Raw genomic sequence first — 17,174 nt, forward strand, 5'->3', positions numbered from 1 at the left:
CTCCTCCTCCCACCTCCTCTCTTCCCCACAGAACTCACATTCCTACCTGACCCCCTGCTCCATGGTACGCTCTCCAGACAGATTGGTGGTTAGCTTGCTTGTTTAAGTTCATTTTGGACAGGGGCCTCTTAACATGTTTTTGCCTGGGATTGTGGCACAAGGGATTTTAACATCTAATCCTGTGTATTAATGTAATGCTACCCACACCTCCTCTCCTCGACTGGTTTGCCTTTATTCAGCTAGGACAATGAAGAGTTACAGGAAGTGAGTTTGGAAAGAGCAATGAAATGACAGCTAATAAAATGACCGCAGGTCCCTTTGGGCCTTTGGGCCTGGATGTGGTGATGTTGCTGGTCGCTGGTTTGTCTCTAGTTCTCCTCATGTCCCCTATGACCGCATCGAGGCTCTGTGCATCTGTCCTGGAGAAACAACACAAGACTGATCTTCTGTTTATAATCACAGCAACAGGGCAACGTTCAAGCCTGTTAACAGCCACTGTCTCTTAACTTGGTGGAGGTTATATTTCTCGCAACACTTAAATTTCACTTTTGTCCTTGAAGGAGAGAACCGTTAAAACCTAATAGGGTGAAGAGGCTAGTGTCCGCAATACCCCACCCCACCGATCACATGAGGTGATGTCACTACTCACTACTGAACTTGCTACTCTACCGGTTTCACATTTCTGTGACATGCCACATAAAAGTTCAGCTCAACTTTCTCTTTCCATATCTGCCAAGGAATTTCTGGCTGCTAGTCAGATAGTTACATGAGGCCTCATGGTATGAATGAGGAAGAGACATCTATGAACTCTGTAGTAAGGTGGGAAACTACATGAACTCTGTAGTAAAGTGGGATTGTAGCGTCAGCTCCGTCCCTTTGGGTTAACCAGCTGAAGCTCATTTGGCCAATTTCTCACTCTGATCCAAACTGTTGTGTCTCTTCATCTGATTGGTTATTAGCTGTAGACCTGTTCACCTGATTGGTTATTAGTATCTCTGTTCACCTGATTGATTAGCTGTAGACCTGTTCACCTGATTGGTTATTAGCTGTTACTCTTTTCACCTGGTTGGTTGTTAGCTGTAAACCTGTTCACCTGATTGGTTACTTGTTGTAGCTTTGTTTTCCTGATTGGTTATTGGTATCTCTGACCACCTGATTGGTTTTTAGCTGTAGCTGTAAACCTACTAATCTGATTGGCTATTAGCCTTTTCACCTGATTGGTTATTAGGAGCGGCTCTGTTCACCTGTTTGGTTATTAGTCTTCAGTGATATGGCACTTCAGTAGCAGTACTATACAAGAGTCTCTGAGATGCAGGGTCAAATATCAGGCTATAACTAGCATGTTTCACCTTTTTATGCCGTCTGTCTGCAGTTCCCCATCTTTCAACACTTTATTTGAACCTCTGCTCATTTGGTATATGTCGTTGTTTTTGTTATTCTTGTTTAAGGCCTTTAAGTTAAGGGTCATAACAAATCAATGTACCTTATCCAAGAAGCTAAAGCTAAGGGAAGCTAAAGTGGCCAGTGGTGTTCTCAAGGTCAAAGGAGGCAGAAACAGCCATGGTTTAGACATGCGGCGATATGGGAAAAAAATAGAAAAAATAGCCTTTAGGTCTTTTCTGTGGTGTAGATAAATCTATTTGTTTGAGTTTATGGTCCCGTTTCAGATAAGCGTGTCTGTGAAGGTAAACTGATCTGTTAACTGTCTGTCTCTCTGCTCTTTGAGCTTCTGATTGATTGGGGTGATTAGTTTCATTAGAAGGCGACCATACCACAGAAACGCCCACTCGCTGATAGCCAATAAGAGCGAAGCCTGGAGGAGGGGGTGGAGTCGATTGTGTGAGTGACGACTGAGCGTTCATCCGTGCGTTTGTTTGACGTGTGTGTCTTGTTCCGTCTTGTCTCAGATACGGCAGAACAGCTCGTCCCCCACGAGCCTGTCCTTCGACCACGTCATGCACCCCAAACAGTTGGCTGTCAAGTCTGTTCAGGTGAGTGCTGCCCGGCTGACTTGGGAGACACAAGTGGCCATGATGGTACACACACACACACACACGCACACACACGCACGCACACGGGTGAAGACTCTCTCCTCAGAGGGAGAAAAAGCAGAATGGCTAACCCAAGCTAAGGCTTGTTAGCTGTTCTGTTTTGTCAGTGTGAACACTGCTAAGATCAGTTAGCATCTCCCCCATTAGCCATTTCTATGTCTGCTCGACGGCACAATATTTCATTTATGCTCATACATTGAAGCTCATGCATCACTCGCGCACACACACACACACACACACACACACACACACACAGCATTATTTAACATAGTTTGGAAAAGCAGTAATAGCATTACGTTTAACTTTTGTTCTCTCCCTCTCTCCCTCTTTCCCAGACTGATCTTACAGGGATGAAGCTGGCTGCCCTGGAGAGTAATAAGAGCCTGGACTTGGAGAAGAAGGAGGGCCGCATAGACGACCTTCTGAGGGTGAGGGGGGAGGAAGATGTGTGTGTGTGTGTGTGTGGCGTGGGGTGGGGTGTGATGGGTATAGGTTAAGGACTCCGACGAGGACCGATCGGTAGAGAAATCGTTGGGCGTGTCCGTGTTAATTAGCTGTGCGGCGCTAATGTGAAGGCAGCTGAGGAAGCCTGATTGATTAATTGATCACCTGAAACTCGCGTGGGGGGGGGGGGGGGGGGGGGAGGGGAGGGGAGGGGTTGAAGACCACTCTGGTGCACCAGCTGATGCACCAGCTGATGCACCAACACAATCACGTTCAACACACACACACACACATTTATATATTTATGGTGTGGATTACATTTGTGTGTCTGTTATATTTATATTTATAGTTTAAGACCTAAGTGTGGATAATATGTTTGTGTGTGAATTCTATTTATAGTTCAAGAGATTGGTGTGAATTATATATTTTTTGTGGTACAGGTCGATTTGCATGCATTATGCTTCTATATTATTCTTTTGTTCAGACTTGAATTCGTAAATCAACTTGTAAATTCATGCGTCGTCTCTTATATCAACTTAAACCATTAAGACTGGGTATCATGTACCTATTATGTAAACCATTATGACGTCATGTACTCATTATGTAAACCATTATGATTGGGTATCGTGTATGTTTATTCACCTCTTTCCTCAACCCGGAAATATGTATCGTTGCGATGGTTACGATACTGTTTTCAACTTCCGTTCATTCTGGTAACATGTGCGTTCTCCATAGCAAACTAGGTTATGCCTCAACTTAGATTTCTTTCGAAATGTTGACAATTCTACCCTCAGCATGTATATACTGCATCACATATAACCGATATAAAATAGAAAAGTTGACTTTTATATGCGTTATGATATGTTAAGCACCGTAAACCGTCACGTTAAAACAGATACAATGCAGCTTCGCCGGAAATAGAAAACCGTCTCGGTGTCATGGCGACCCCCATTGTTGGGCTGCGGTATATCGTGGATAGTGTTGCTGATTGGCCACGTTGTGTGCTTTTCCTCCGCAGGCGAACTGTGATCTCAGGAGACAGATAGACGAACAACAGAAACTACTTGAAAAGTACAAGGAGCGCTTAAATAAGTGCATCACTATGAGCAAGAAGCTGCTTATAGAGAAGGTAGGGCTCCGCCTCCTCCCATAATGCATTGGGAAAGAACCCCGGGCACACTCATCTCCACGGTGATGGAGAGAACAACGGTGAAATGGTTAGCGGCAGACATTTCTAGAACTGCGTAGGACTGAGATATGAAAAAAGGGGGGAAATACTTTGTCATTGTCCGTATTTCTTTCTTGCTCTCTTTCTTTCATCGTTTCTCTCATGTTTTGTTCCTGGAATTTACACACACACACACACATACACATGCACACACGATTGCAACTAGCTGCTGATATTCGTTTTGTGTGTAACTTTACAGAGAACAGGTAGCCAGAGGGTGTAGATAGACCAACGGCATCGGAAAGTGTCTGTGTGTGATGTATGTCTGTAATATAAGACCTCTCTCTCTCTCTCTCTCTCCCTCTCCCTCTCCCTCTCCCTCTCCCTCTCCCTCTCCCTCTCCCTCTCCCTCTCCCTCTCCCTCTCCCTCTCCCTCTCCCTCTCTCTCTCTCTCTCTCTCTCTCTCTCTCTCTCTCTCTCTCTCTCTCTCTCTCTCTCTCTCTCTCTCCCTCTCTCTCTCTCCCCCCCTCTCTCTCTCTCCCCCCCTCTCTCCCTCTCTCTCACACACACACTCTCACTCACTCACACACACACACACACACACCCCAGAGCACCACGGAGAAGCAGGCGTGCCGGGAGAAGAGCATGCAGGACCGGCTGCGTCTGGGCCAGTTCACCACCGTCAGACACGGGGCCTCCTACACGGAGCAGTGGAGCGACGGCTACGCCTTCCAGAAACTCGTCAAGTAAGAACACACACACAGACAGACACACTACGCCTTGCAGAAACTCAAGTGAGAACACACACACACACACACACACTCTATGCCTTGCGGAAGGTGAGAACACACACATGCGCAGGCGCGCGCGCATACACAATTTTGGCTGGTACTAATGTAGCGTGTGTCCCCTCGAGAGACTTGTGTACTGTGAGTGACCTGAGACCAGCTGCTGTGTTTTTAATGTTAAGAGTGGCAGTGGCAACACACACACGCACACGCACACGCACACGCACACGCACACGCACACACACACACACACACGGTGACCAGTTCACCATCGTCAGACATGGGGCAGTGGAGCAATTAGCTATGACTAGGTTGCATAGAACAGTTGAGTGATTGCTGCCCCTTCCAGAAAGCCTTCAATGATGTATGTTACACACACACACACACACACACACACACACACACCATTACCATTACCATTACCATTAGCATTTACCTTGTGGACGTACACATCCAGTTTATTACTCGCAGATTTACGCACATCATTGTGTATCAATGCTTGGAGCTGCTTGAGGACCTTACACACACACACACACACACACACACGCACGCACTACCACATTTGATCACAGACCTAGTGGTGAATGCATGACGTCCACCGCACTGCCATCAACAATCCATCCTAGTCCTCACTGATCTCTCTAATTTATTGGTGTTGTTGATCTGACAACAACACCTAACTCTAGCCCTACCACACACACACACACACGTACGTACACACACACATACTGTACACCCATATACTCACCCATGTGCTCATGTCTACATACTTGTTCAGCACACACACAGGAGCTTTTTTGTGTCACATTTCCGGGTTCCGTAAATTTCCGGGTTTGTGTCAATCTAAAAGAGGTCTTTGGAATCCAAAATGGCCGAAAGCTGCCGGTGTTTGTCTTTACAGTGGGTGCCTCTCATCATGCCTCCTCGATCCTCGATGCTCGATCCTCGATGGGCGTTCCCACTGATCTATAACTAACACTGGATAGACTATCCCATTGTTTCCCCCCCATCATTCTTTATGTAGATCAGTGAGGATCGAGGCATCGAGGAGCGAGGGAGGACGTATAAACGCTGCATGAAATGCACCCAGTGTGAGCGCACACTCAGGGCGGCCATGTTGACATTCCTCAGACGCCGCTATCGACCAGGCCAAGCGGATCCATGCCCTGCAAGTCCATTTAACTGACCACGGGAGTCTCTCTCATTACTCTAGACCCGGGGTGTTTAATTTCGTTCTGTCGAGTGGATTAGAGTCCGCTGGCAAACACGTCCGCTAATAATCTCAGGCCACGAGAATAAAATAGATCCACAACCTAAACGTTCTCCCTTTCCTCTCCGTCTGGGATATGCGGCGTTTTTTTTTCTGGAGTAATGGGGATATTGGTCTTAGTGGATGTGCTCTGGGGGATGATTGTCTTTAAGGCACTTACAAAGCCTTAAGCCTCATCAATAACGAGATACAATGTAAGTCAAATTGACTGAAATTGACAAAGTACTGGACCAGACTCAGGAGGTACCTCAGAGAAGTGTGTGTGTGTGTGTGTGTGTAGTCGTCCATTCCACATGGTGTGTAGAAGTTTATGAAGAAGTCTGTAGCGATTGCTGTGTCTGGAGTAGTCCCTGTGCTGGCGTAGAGAATGAACACTTTGTGTGTGTGTGTGTGAGCTCATGTGTGTACACATTTTGAGTTTGAAAACATCTTTGTTTTCTATCTGTGTATGTTTCACTTTCCACCACATCTGCTTTAAAACCCGCTCTGGTTTGTTGTGTGTGTGTGTAGACAGCAGGAGTGGATCAACCAGCAGAGGGAGGACATTGAGAGGCAGCGGAAGCTCCTTGCTAAGAGGAAGCCCCCGTCGAGCAGCAACTCCCAGAGCCCCACGCCCAACTCGGAGCCAAAGCAGCGCAAGACCAAGACCGTCAACGGGGCCGACAACGACCCCTTCCTCAAGCCCAGCCTACCCCAGCTGTGAGTGACGGCACCAGAGAGTGTGTGTGTGTGTGTGTGTGTGTGTGGGAGAGGCTACACATTGCTGAGAATAAGCCGGTCTTTCCCCAGCTGTTTGTGTGTGTGTAGGTGTGTGTGACCGAGGAATAGGAGTTTCACAGTACTGAAGTGTCAAACTCTTTCACTCGAACTACATGTAGTGTGTGTGTGTGTGTGTGTGTGTGTGTGTGAGAGCGCGCGTGCACGTGCCTGCCTCCCTGTCTGAAGCATGAAGGATCACCCCGAGAGTCATCACGTGTGTGTGTGTACGTACGCGTGTGTGTGTGTCTTATGAGACATGGGTGCCCATGATCCCTGCTCTCGGCTAATAAATCATATTGTCTGCGTCACCTTTCTGAGTGCATGTTTGTACCTGAATCTGAAGCAGCTCTGCCTTATCTGGACACATCTGACCGTGAGATTAGGTGCAGACAAACAAGAACAGAGCCATCACATATGATATGAAATGACCCAATAGGAATTCAGCATTCAGGAAATGTTGCTGTGCTTTGAGGTGATGTAGATAACACAGACTCCTTTGATCACCCACTCTGTTGATATGTTAAGACATACAGTAGATACAGTACTGTATGTATGTCCCGTTGATATGGTAGGACATAGTCCTGTTTATATATTAAGACATAGATACAGTACTGTATGTATGTCCTGTTGATATGTTAGGACATAGTCCTGTTTATATGTTAAGACATAGATACAGTATTGTATGTATGTCCTGTTGATATGTTAGGACATAGTCCTGTTTATATGTTAAGACATAGATACAGTACTGTATGTATGTCCTGTTGATATGGTAGGACATAGTCCTGTTTATATGTTAAGACATTGATACAGTACTGTATGTATGTCCTGTTGATATGTTAGGACACAGTCCTGTTTATGTGTTAGGACATAGATGTAGTACGTACGTCATGTCATGGATGATTATAGCCTGGTTTAGTGTAAATAGTGTGATGCTCTCATTGGAGTCCATGTGCGTGACCAGACTTTTAGGCCTTCACGCCAGGAACGATAACGATAAAGATAACTTAAAGATAACGGTAACATTGATCCTACCCAACAATAAGGGAAGCCTCGTATTGATTAACGTGAAGTCCACAATGAGATGGCTTCTGATTGGCTCTGGCTGTCAGCTGGTTCTCTAAATTGTTCTGGAAGTGATTGTTGGACAATTCCACAGAACCTGTAACATTTGTAACTTCTCATAAAGCTAATGAAATGCCTTGGTATTCGTATAATGTGAACGATAACATTACATTTTGTACATTCTTCACCCAGAAATAGCAACTGCTCAAACTGCATGTGATCATTCACTTAATACCATTCCATCACATTTTATTGGCATGATGGACGACGTGACAAAAAACTCAATTTGTCGTGGAATTGGCCTGTATGGGTGGATGTTTTATTGACGTTTAATGACGTTTTACGTCATTTGTATCAGCTGGAGCGATAGTTTTGGCTCTTGGTGCGGACGGCTCTTTGGAGCCTCTGGGACCCTGTTGGTGGCTGTAGAAATGGCCGCGGTGCCAAAGCGTGGGCTAGCTTGGCCTGCTGATTACAGCCATGGATAAGTGTCTGCAGGTGTGCTGCCTGCGCTCACAGCTGCTGATTGGGTGGAGTGTTGTCTTAATGCCATCAATGACGCTTGTTGCATGATGATTGCGGGATGTGTGGTGTGTTAATTATGCTGCTAAATATAATATTATAAGTTGATAGAAGGGTATAACGGTCCTGCTGGTCCATAGAGTTCACGGTGTAATCGTGTTTCTCCCTCTCCCTCTCCCTGTCCTTTCTCTGTCTCTTCCTCTCTCTCGCTCTCTCCCTTTCCCTTCCTCCCTCCCTCTCTTCCTCCCTCCCTCTAGTCTGACGATAGCAGAGTACCATGAACAGGAGGAGATCTTCAAGCTGAGACTTGGTCACCTAAAAAAGGTGAGTGGCCTACTGAAGCAGATTCGCATGCAGGCATGGGCACACACACACACACACACACACACACACACACTTTCATTAGCTCAGAGGTCCAGTGAAAAGGCCTGTTAACGTTCTGCACAGCCTGTAGGTTCAGTTCCTGGAGAACCGCAGACGGACAACCATAGAACTGTTAGAACCGACCCTACAGGCCTCATTTTGGACATTTTGGATTTAGAGTCTGGAGTGGACATTGAAATTGAAAATGTTTACATTGAAATGTTTACTCAACAAGAGGAAATGAGTGTGTGTGTTTCCCTAGTTGGTAAGCCCTAGGCTTAGAGAACGGTCTTTGCTAGACTTTCACTGTCAAGTGAAGCATTAATATTTAATTTGAGTCTAGCCAGCCAGAGAGAAGTGGTCTTTGATGACGCTCCTTACCTTGTAGTAAATTCTACTGTGTTGTTTTTCCTTGTGTGTGTGCCTTTTTTAAATCTGTTTGTGTGTGCGTCTGTGTTTGGTATGCGTGTGTGTGTGTGTGTGTGTGTGTGTGTGTGTGTGTGTGTCTGTGTTTGGTATGCTTGTTTGTGTGTGCACATGGTGTGTGTGTGTATCTGTCTGTCTTGTACGTGCGTGCGTGCGTGCGTGTGTGTGTGTGTGTCTGTGTCTTATATGCGTGTGTGTGTCTTATATGCGTGTGTGTGTGTGTGTGTGTGTGTGTGTGTGTGAATCATTGATAGGAGGAGGCTGAGATCCAGGCGGAGCTGGAGCGTCTGGAGAGAGTGAGAAACCTTCACATCCGAGAGCTAAAGAGAATCAACAACGAGGACAGCTCACAGTGAGTCCACTTCTCTACACACACACACACACACACACACACACACACACACCATGATGCATGTCATTCATCTTAAAATCAACAACGAGGACAGCTCACAGTGAGTTCACTTCTCCACACACACACACACACCATGATGCATGTCATTCATCTTAAAATCAACAACGAGGACAGCTCACAGTGAGTTCACTTGCCTGCCCCACAATGCCCTTCTCTACCCCAGAGTGTACACACACACACACACACGCACGCACACCATGATGCATATCGTTCATCTTGTCTAGCGTCCATCTTCCCACTGGTGTCCCTGTTAGCATACATCCTAATTTAAGTGACGGGCTAATTCTAACTACAGCTAATTCAACAACTTGGCTAAATGTGTTTGCTAATCTTTGATATTTTACCAGCATTTGGTTCGGCCCTGGCAAGGAGCTGAATGGCTCCCGACTAGTGCTGGGCGGTATACCGGTTCGCACCGAATACCGGTGTATATTTTCGTTATGATATGAATTTTTAATATACCGCCATACCGGTGTATTTGATTACACTGTGGGCGGAATGCTGCGTCGCGCGTCATTGTTTCAGACGGGACCCTTTTCAGTGTTGCGCTTCTAAACACGCATGGAGAAAGTAAACAGTGGAGCCTGTAGCACAAGACACCTCACGTTTTCCCTTTAATAATGATGCAGAAGGCTTATTTGTTCCTTTGCTAAGGGATTTATTTACGGGTGTTGCACAGAATACCTTAAATTGTTCCCCTAGTTAAAGAAAAACGTTACTGGTCTTAATAACCTACATTGAAAGGGATTTTCCAGTAGGCAAACCGCTGTAACTAGCTAGCTGGCTAGTAGGCGAACCCACCGAACACAGGAAATCTTTATGACCTTATAATTCATCTTACCTTAATAACATTCGCTGAAATTATCCAAGTAGCAAGTAAAGCATGTTACAGACATGAACTGAAAAATACTAGCTGGTTAGTTAGTCATGCTCTTGACTGTCATCAGTGCACTGAAACGAACTTTTGTGTTTACATTTTGAAAAAAAAATACCGTCATATACCGTGAAACCGTTTTTCAGAATTTTGAAAAATACCGTGATATACATTTTTGGCCATACCGCCCAGCACTACTCCCGACACACAATTCAAGTCCAGACAAACAGCTTGCTCACAGATGGTTATAAACGGATTGAGCTATATTTCACTCTAAATCACTTTTGAAAGAATGCCATTCTTCACTGCCCCGTTCTGTGTTTGGGCCTTAACACTTGTCGGCCTCAACACAAGCAGTAGTGAAACGCATCAAGGTGTGCAGACGGCCGGGCCTTCCTGAGCGTGGTGAAATGGAACAGTGCTAGATTCTCATCTTGCGCGCGGAGCGAATGTTTGATGTCTCTCCCTTCTGTGCAGGTTCAAAGACCACCCGACTCTGAACGAGCGATACCTGCTGTTGCATCTGCTGGGAAGAGGAGGTTTCAGTGAAGTTTACAAGGTGCGTTCCTCCGCGCAAATCTGTGTTTTCGCACATCTCTCTGGGATAGCCTGGCACTCGAGTGCCCGAGTGGGCTGATTCAAAGCTCTCGTGGTAATTTGAGGGATGAAATTGATGTCGGCACACCGGCTGGTTCACAGCTGTTCGTTTGTGTTTGGTTTTCAAAATGGATGTTTCATTTGGACCGTGATGGAGCCTGCTGCAGTGTAGTGACAAGAGTGTGAGCCGCTCCTAATAGCTGACTGTAGCATGTGAAGTGACAATGGCCGGGTTTCCCAGATTCGGTTAGAAGCTCTTAAGTGCTAAGAACTTCTTAGGAGCGCTCCAAGAATGCTCCTAAGAAGTTCTTAGCACTTAAGAGCTTCTTAATAAGGATGCACCGATCCGATATTTGGATCGGATATCGGCCCCGATATGAACAAAATAGCTGGATCGGGGATCGGAAAAAATGAGCCGATCCATGGGCCGATCCGAATTTAATATAGTCTCAAAAAAAGGCTGAGCCATGACGCGCAACCAGCCATTTAGCGCAGCTCACTGCTGCGGGTTAGAGTGTGCCTCACCTCACTGTGTGCTCTGAGTGTCTAAATTCATGGATGGGGTAAATACAGATACCAAATTTATGTCATAGGATCAAAAGAATATCTATACTAACCACCATTTGTCATAGATTAATTACGATCTTCATGCGTTTTGTTGCATTTAGGCAACACGTTAATGTGTAACAGTCAACAAAATAGGCTACTCAAACTAAACACATTGTCATTTTCATCTTATCTGTATAAACTGTTCTTGGTATAAAGACATGCAAATGTTCAAATTGGCTGTTAAAAACTTATCATTTATTAGATAAAATGTACAACTTCTACCGTTTCCCACCATTCAAACTCCGTGTGAACTAGTTAGTTTATCGTGGGGAAACTGCGGGACCGTACCACTATGAGTAAATAGAGGGGTTTCGCGGGTGACACCATTTTGGCAGGGGTGTTTCAATGTATGTCACTAATATGGGATTTTTATCTGCAAAATTGTTTTTTTGTTAGATTTATTATTTAGTAATAACTGTGAACTTGAATTTGAATGCTGTTCCAAGTTGCTGCTGGTGTACAACTGTTTATTTTTAATACTAGTAATATAATCAATAATGATGATGATAATTATAATAATAATAATAATAATACATTACCTTTATATCTAAGTGTTATTTTGTTAGATTTTTTTTAGGAAAGTAATGTTTAGTTAGGGAAAGAATGAAGAATGAAGTCAAGCCTGATGCCTTTAGTCTTTTCCACATGGTGAGGTATACAGTTTATTAATTAACAATGGTATCGGATCGGTATCGGATATCGACCGATACGCAGAGCCCAGGCATCGGTATCGGTATCGGGACTGAAAAAGTCGGATCGGTGCATCCCTACTTCTTAACGAATCTGGGAAACCTGGCCAATGAGTATACTTCTTTTGATCGCTTGAAGGAAATTTGGTCTCTGCATTTATCCCAATTTGTGAATTAGTGAACACACAGCACACAAGTGAACACACAGTGAGGTGAAGCACACACTAACCCAGAGCAGTGAGCTGCCTTCCCAACCAGCGGCGCTCGGTGAGCAGTGAGGGGTTAGGTGCCTTGCTCGCCGGCACTTCAGCCGTGGACTGGTCGGGGATCGAACCGGCAATCTTCCGGTTACAAGTTCGAAGTGCTTACTAGTGGGCCACGACTGCCCCAATCAGAGGTTATGACCATTAAATACATCACCAAGTTTTCTGAATTGTCCTCCAGAAAATACGCACTTTCGCAAACATTGGCAAACGTTTGCAAACATTTGAAACTGTTTTCTGTGAACATTTGCAAGTTGCGGGAGTTGCATGTAGTTGTCCACTAACATACAGTGGATCTGGACAAATGTTTACACCAAATCATTAAAATTGAACAGTTCAGTGCCTACATTCACCACAAACATTCGCCACTGTGTGCAGAATTTGAACAGCCCTCAAAGTGGATCAAGTAGAGACCTAAGTCTAATGAAGAGACTGCTGTAGATGAAGTCTCCGCAAGCTGCAGTGCTATCGTGGCGGTGAAAATATGTGTGTTTGGTCCTCTTGGCTCTTACTGATGTAGTGTGTGTCCCCTCGAGAGACGTGTACTGTGTCACCTGAGACTAGCCTCTGTGTTTTTAACGTGAAGAGTGGCAGTGGCATTACCACACACACACACACACTTTCTCACGCGGTGCTTGTGTTTGTGTTGCCCCATGGTCTTGGCAGGCCTTTGACCTGTTTGAACAACGCTACGCCGCTGTGAAAATCCATCAACTCAACAAGAACTGGAGAGAGGAGAAGAAGGAGAATTACCACAAGTGTGTTTGTATTTTTTACCCCCTGCTCACTGTTGGCAGATTTTACACACACACACACACACACACACACACACATACACACACACACACACACACACGAGTATCTTTATAATTGCATGTGTTGTTTATCGAGTGATTCCAAATACAGAACATACCTATAAACAAACAGTTAACTTATGTTTGACTTAACTCATTTTTTACTATTCTTGTGGTCTTTTTGATACTGTAGCCAAGTAATTATGTGGATGAGCTCTACTGTTCAGGGGGCCACGGTCACTGTAAATCCATCCAATAAGTGTCTTTTAAGTAGTAGGTGTCTTGTCACCCAGAAGAGTATGCCTCATTTGGTCAGGGTGAACACTGGGAGCTGGGAATTTTCATAGCATTCCCAAGATCAGTCACATTTTCCCTGTCTGTGTGAAGCTGATTAGTGTATTTCAAAGATGGATAGGAATGCCATTCACAAAAGGTTAGGGATATCTGGCTTTCGGGTGAAATGTAATGTTTCAGTACAGAAAGTACTAAAACATTGAACTGTTGGACATGCACATTCAGTCATATAGAAAAGGTCACACTAAGTTCACCTGTAAAGGTTATAATGAATTTTAGGTACATCCTGAAATTTCTCCTGAAAGCCGAATATATCCCTGACTTTTTGTGAGTGGTGTATCTGGATAATATGCAATCTCTCGTTCTAACTCACTTTTGGGCTTTCTTCACCCTTTTCCTTTTTTTCTGTTCCCTGGCAACACCTCTTTCACCTCACCTCTTCCTGTATCACACCATTTTTCTGTCTTCTACCCTGTCGCTACATACATCTCCTCTCTTCCTCCATCTGTCTCTTTTTACATCTCTCTCTATCTCACTCCTTTATTTGTGCATCTCCATATCTTTCCATCTCTCGCTCTCTCGCTCTCTCGCTCTCTCTCTCTCTCTCTCCCTCCCTTTCCGTCTTTAGACACGCCTGCCGAGAGTACCGAATTCACAAGCAGCTGGACCATCCCAGAATAGTCAAGCTCTACGACTACTTCTCTCTGGACACCGACACGTGAGTCTACACACACACACACACACACACCACCCTTTAATCACATACAACACAATTAGACCCATAGACTTGGTCCCTGCAGAGAAGTTAACAAGCTAATTAATTTCACCCAATACCCTGCAATTAAATACCGCTTGTGTTTCAGTCTAATGCTGTGTCGAATTACTTCTGCACCGTGTCATTAATGTGTGTATGTGTGTATAATATGTTTGTGTGTGTTTATTTGTGTCTACAGGTTTTGTACAGTTTTGGAATACTGTGAAGGCAATGACTTGGACTTCTACTTGAAGCAGCACAAGCTGATGTCTGAGAAGGAGGCTCGTTCCATCGTCATGCAGATCGTCAACGCGCTGCGCTACTTGAACGAGATCAAGCCGCCCATCATCCACTACGACCTCAAGCCAGGTGCGTACATCATGCATGGACACGCTTTTACTGTGGGGGGGTCGGTATGTGCTACCACCTACACCTTCCACACCACACACACACACACACACACACACACACACACACACACACACACACACACACACATTTAACTCCCCAGATTATACGCCCTATGCTCCCAGATATACTTGCAAAAAATCTGTTTGTATACTCTATAACGGGTGCAGCCCTGCGACATTCTAGTGGCAGCAAACATTTCCCTCATTTTATGTCATAACAGGGATAATTCTTTCCCCGTTTTCTATTCTCATGACTGCCCTGTAGGTAATAAGTCCACAGTGGAAAGTGGAGCGTCATTTTTATTCATGTATTCCTTTATTTATTGTCTCTGTCTGTCTCTTGTGTCCCCCCCCCCTGCAGGTAATATTCTGCTGGTGGACGGCACGGCGTGCGGCGAGATCAAGATCACGGACTTTGGCCTGTCCAAGATCATGGACGACGACAACTACGGGGTGGACGGCATGGACCTGACCTCTCAGGGAGCCGGCACTTACTGGTGAGCACTGGCCTCCCGGGCCCCATGAACGCCTGCGGTTCACTGAAGTTAGAAGTGGCGTATTTTGGGCCTTTGTAAGGTCTTTATTGATAGTGTAGAAGTGGGTGCGCACATCTGAATATTTCAATGTAGGTGCTGGACTCAAAAAAGCAACAGTAAAAAGGACAAAAAAGTCTGCGGACTCAAAAAAGCAACAGTAAAAAGGACAAAAAAGTCCGCACACTAAAGCTCCAAGCTTTTGGGCGTATTCACACCAGGAAGGTCCGTTAGTTCACTTATTTGGTCCGGACCAATTTTTTTTTCTTTTTTTCTTTTTTAGTGCGGTTCGCTTTCACACCGTGATTAATTGCAACCGGACCAGAATTTATAAACAAAAGCACATGTGCTAAGGTCGTTCAACCATTGGCTGGTAAACGTGTAGGTGGGGTGAAGAATAGGAAGCCAAAGTCAAAGTTGGCCCACGTAAATACTATGTTTGCGTACTGTAGCCTACTCGTTATTATCCTAGCAATATAGTTTATACAGTTACAGCTTTGCAGAAGTGCTTGAGCGTCAAGACCGTTTGATGCAAGTTTAACAATCATGCTCGTAATTTTGCAACAACGAAGACGTGCAACAAAACAGCTGAGAAGAGCTCTCATGTGTGTCCAACATGCTAACAGCAGGCCTATGGAAGACGGAACGGGTAGGAGATGCAAAATCAAATTATTGTTGGCAAAAAAGCGTTAGCCCACTGCTGCTTACAGCTGTTGTGCGTCACGGAGCTATCCTACATTTCCCATAATGCGCAAAAACTACGGGAGCTCGTCAAATCCAAAAAAAGGTAGATTTCTGTAACTGGGTCGGATCGAGGTCGGTCTGCTTTCACACCATAAACGAACCGCACCAGGGTTCGATAGGAACCGCTCCGAGACCACCTCCTCAGCTGGGTCTCGGTCCGCTTGTTTGGTCCGCACTAGAGTTCGAGTGATTGTATTCACACCAGTCAAAAAGGTCCGAACCAAGCAAGAAACGAACTTGAGTTTGTTTTAATCGAACTAAACAAGGCAGGTGTGAATACCCCCTTACTTTGTCAAGGTCTTTATTGATCACAGGATGAAAGATCAGACGGGACATAAGCGGGGGAGAAAGATGCTTTCTATTCATTTATAAAATAACATATAGGTTACCTATGAGTCTTCATGCAAGTGTGTGATCACTGTGGGAACATGCACCATAACAAATGATGCCATTACTGTTCTGTTCAACTGTCCTGTTCCCATCCCCATCTCGCTCCTGCAGAGAAAGTGTAATTTCGACCCACTTTTAGGTTTAGACACTGAGCAACTGATGTTAGTGTTCTAGCATCAGTTTCTCCATCCTCACTCAGAACCGTATAATGGAAACACCTTGTGAACACTAAACACTTAGACCAGAATGATAGAAACACCTTGTGAACACTAAACACTCAGACCAGAATGATAGAAACACCTTGTGTTCACATCCTCTTACCTGTTCGCCTGCCTTTTTTATTTTCCCTCTCTTTCTCTCTCTCTCTCTCTCTCTGAGTGCAGGTACTTGCCCCCTGAGTGTTTTGTGGTGGGGAAGGAGCCTCCTAAGATCTCCAACAAAGTGGACGTGTGGTCGGTGGGGGTCATCTTTTTCCAGTGCCTCTATGGGAGAAAGGTAAGTCCAGTGCCTCAAAGGTACAGTCAGCTAGCCCAACGAGCCAGACCCACATCAAGATGTGGGCTCTAGGAACTCACCATAGCAGGCCTGGGATAAGTGGTTGTCTTTCAAATTCCCTCTCCACGCAATAGGATAGCGCTAGATAAATAATCATCTTGTTTTCAAGTAGCAGGATGCTTAACGGTCATAACTTCTGGTGATAGGTCAGTCGTCATTATGATAAGCCCGCCCGCCGACTCTATACACGATGTGATTGGCCCAGCCGTCGTTGAAATAGGCAAGGTCCCAAGTCAACAGAGAGTTACTACCCCGGGAGCAAATTAGATTTGCTGCCACTATGGGTCGTCTAGATTCTAGGTTAACAGTCAGCAATTGTACAGGAAGTCACATTTGTTTGTGTTTTATATTAAAAATTCATTGGCCAAGCGACATACATTATATTTGAACCAAAGACCAAATG

General features: G+C 45.0%; 1 protein-coding gene across 6 annotated transcripts in view; it reads left to right on the forward strand.

The window, feature by feature from the left end:
• Positions 1 to 16,711, forward strand: part of tlk1a (tousled-like kinase 1a) — a gene marked incomplete at its 3' end in the record, with an annotated part of 44,457 nt that extends 27,746 nt beyond the window's left edge. For all 6 annotated transcript variants that reach the window (XM_062534895.1, XM_062534896.1, XM_062534894.1 and 3 more), the window contains 13 exon segments: positions 1,908 to 1,991; positions 2,387 to 2,479; positions 3,514 to 3,624; positions 4,273 to 4,409; positions 6,232 to 6,420; positions 8,322 to 8,388; positions 9,108 to 9,205; positions 10,617 to 10,698; positions 12,964 to 13,055; positions 14,014 to 14,103; positions 14,339 to 14,508; positions 14,911 to 15,046; positions 16,600 to 16,711. In XM_062534895.1, the coding sequence (XP_062390879.1) occupies positions 1,908 to 1,991; positions 2,387 to 2,479; positions 3,514 to 3,624; positions 4,273 to 4,409; positions 6,232 to 6,420; positions 8,322 to 8,388; positions 9,108 to 9,205; positions 10,617 to 10,698; positions 12,964 to 13,055; positions 14,014 to 14,103; positions 14,339 to 14,508; positions 14,911 to 15,046; positions 16,600 to 16,711 (1,461 nt within the window).
• Between the last annotated feature and the right edge of the window lie 463 nt (positions 16,712 to 17,174).

The sequence above is a fragment of the Sardina pilchardus genome, chromosome 4, assembly GCF_963854185.1.
Source record: "Sardina pilchardus chromosome 4, fSarPil1.1, whole genome shotgun sequence".
In the NCBI taxonomy this organism is placed as follows: Eukaryota; Metazoa; Chordata; class Actinopteri; order Clupeiformes; family Clupeidae; genus Sardina; species Sardina pilchardus.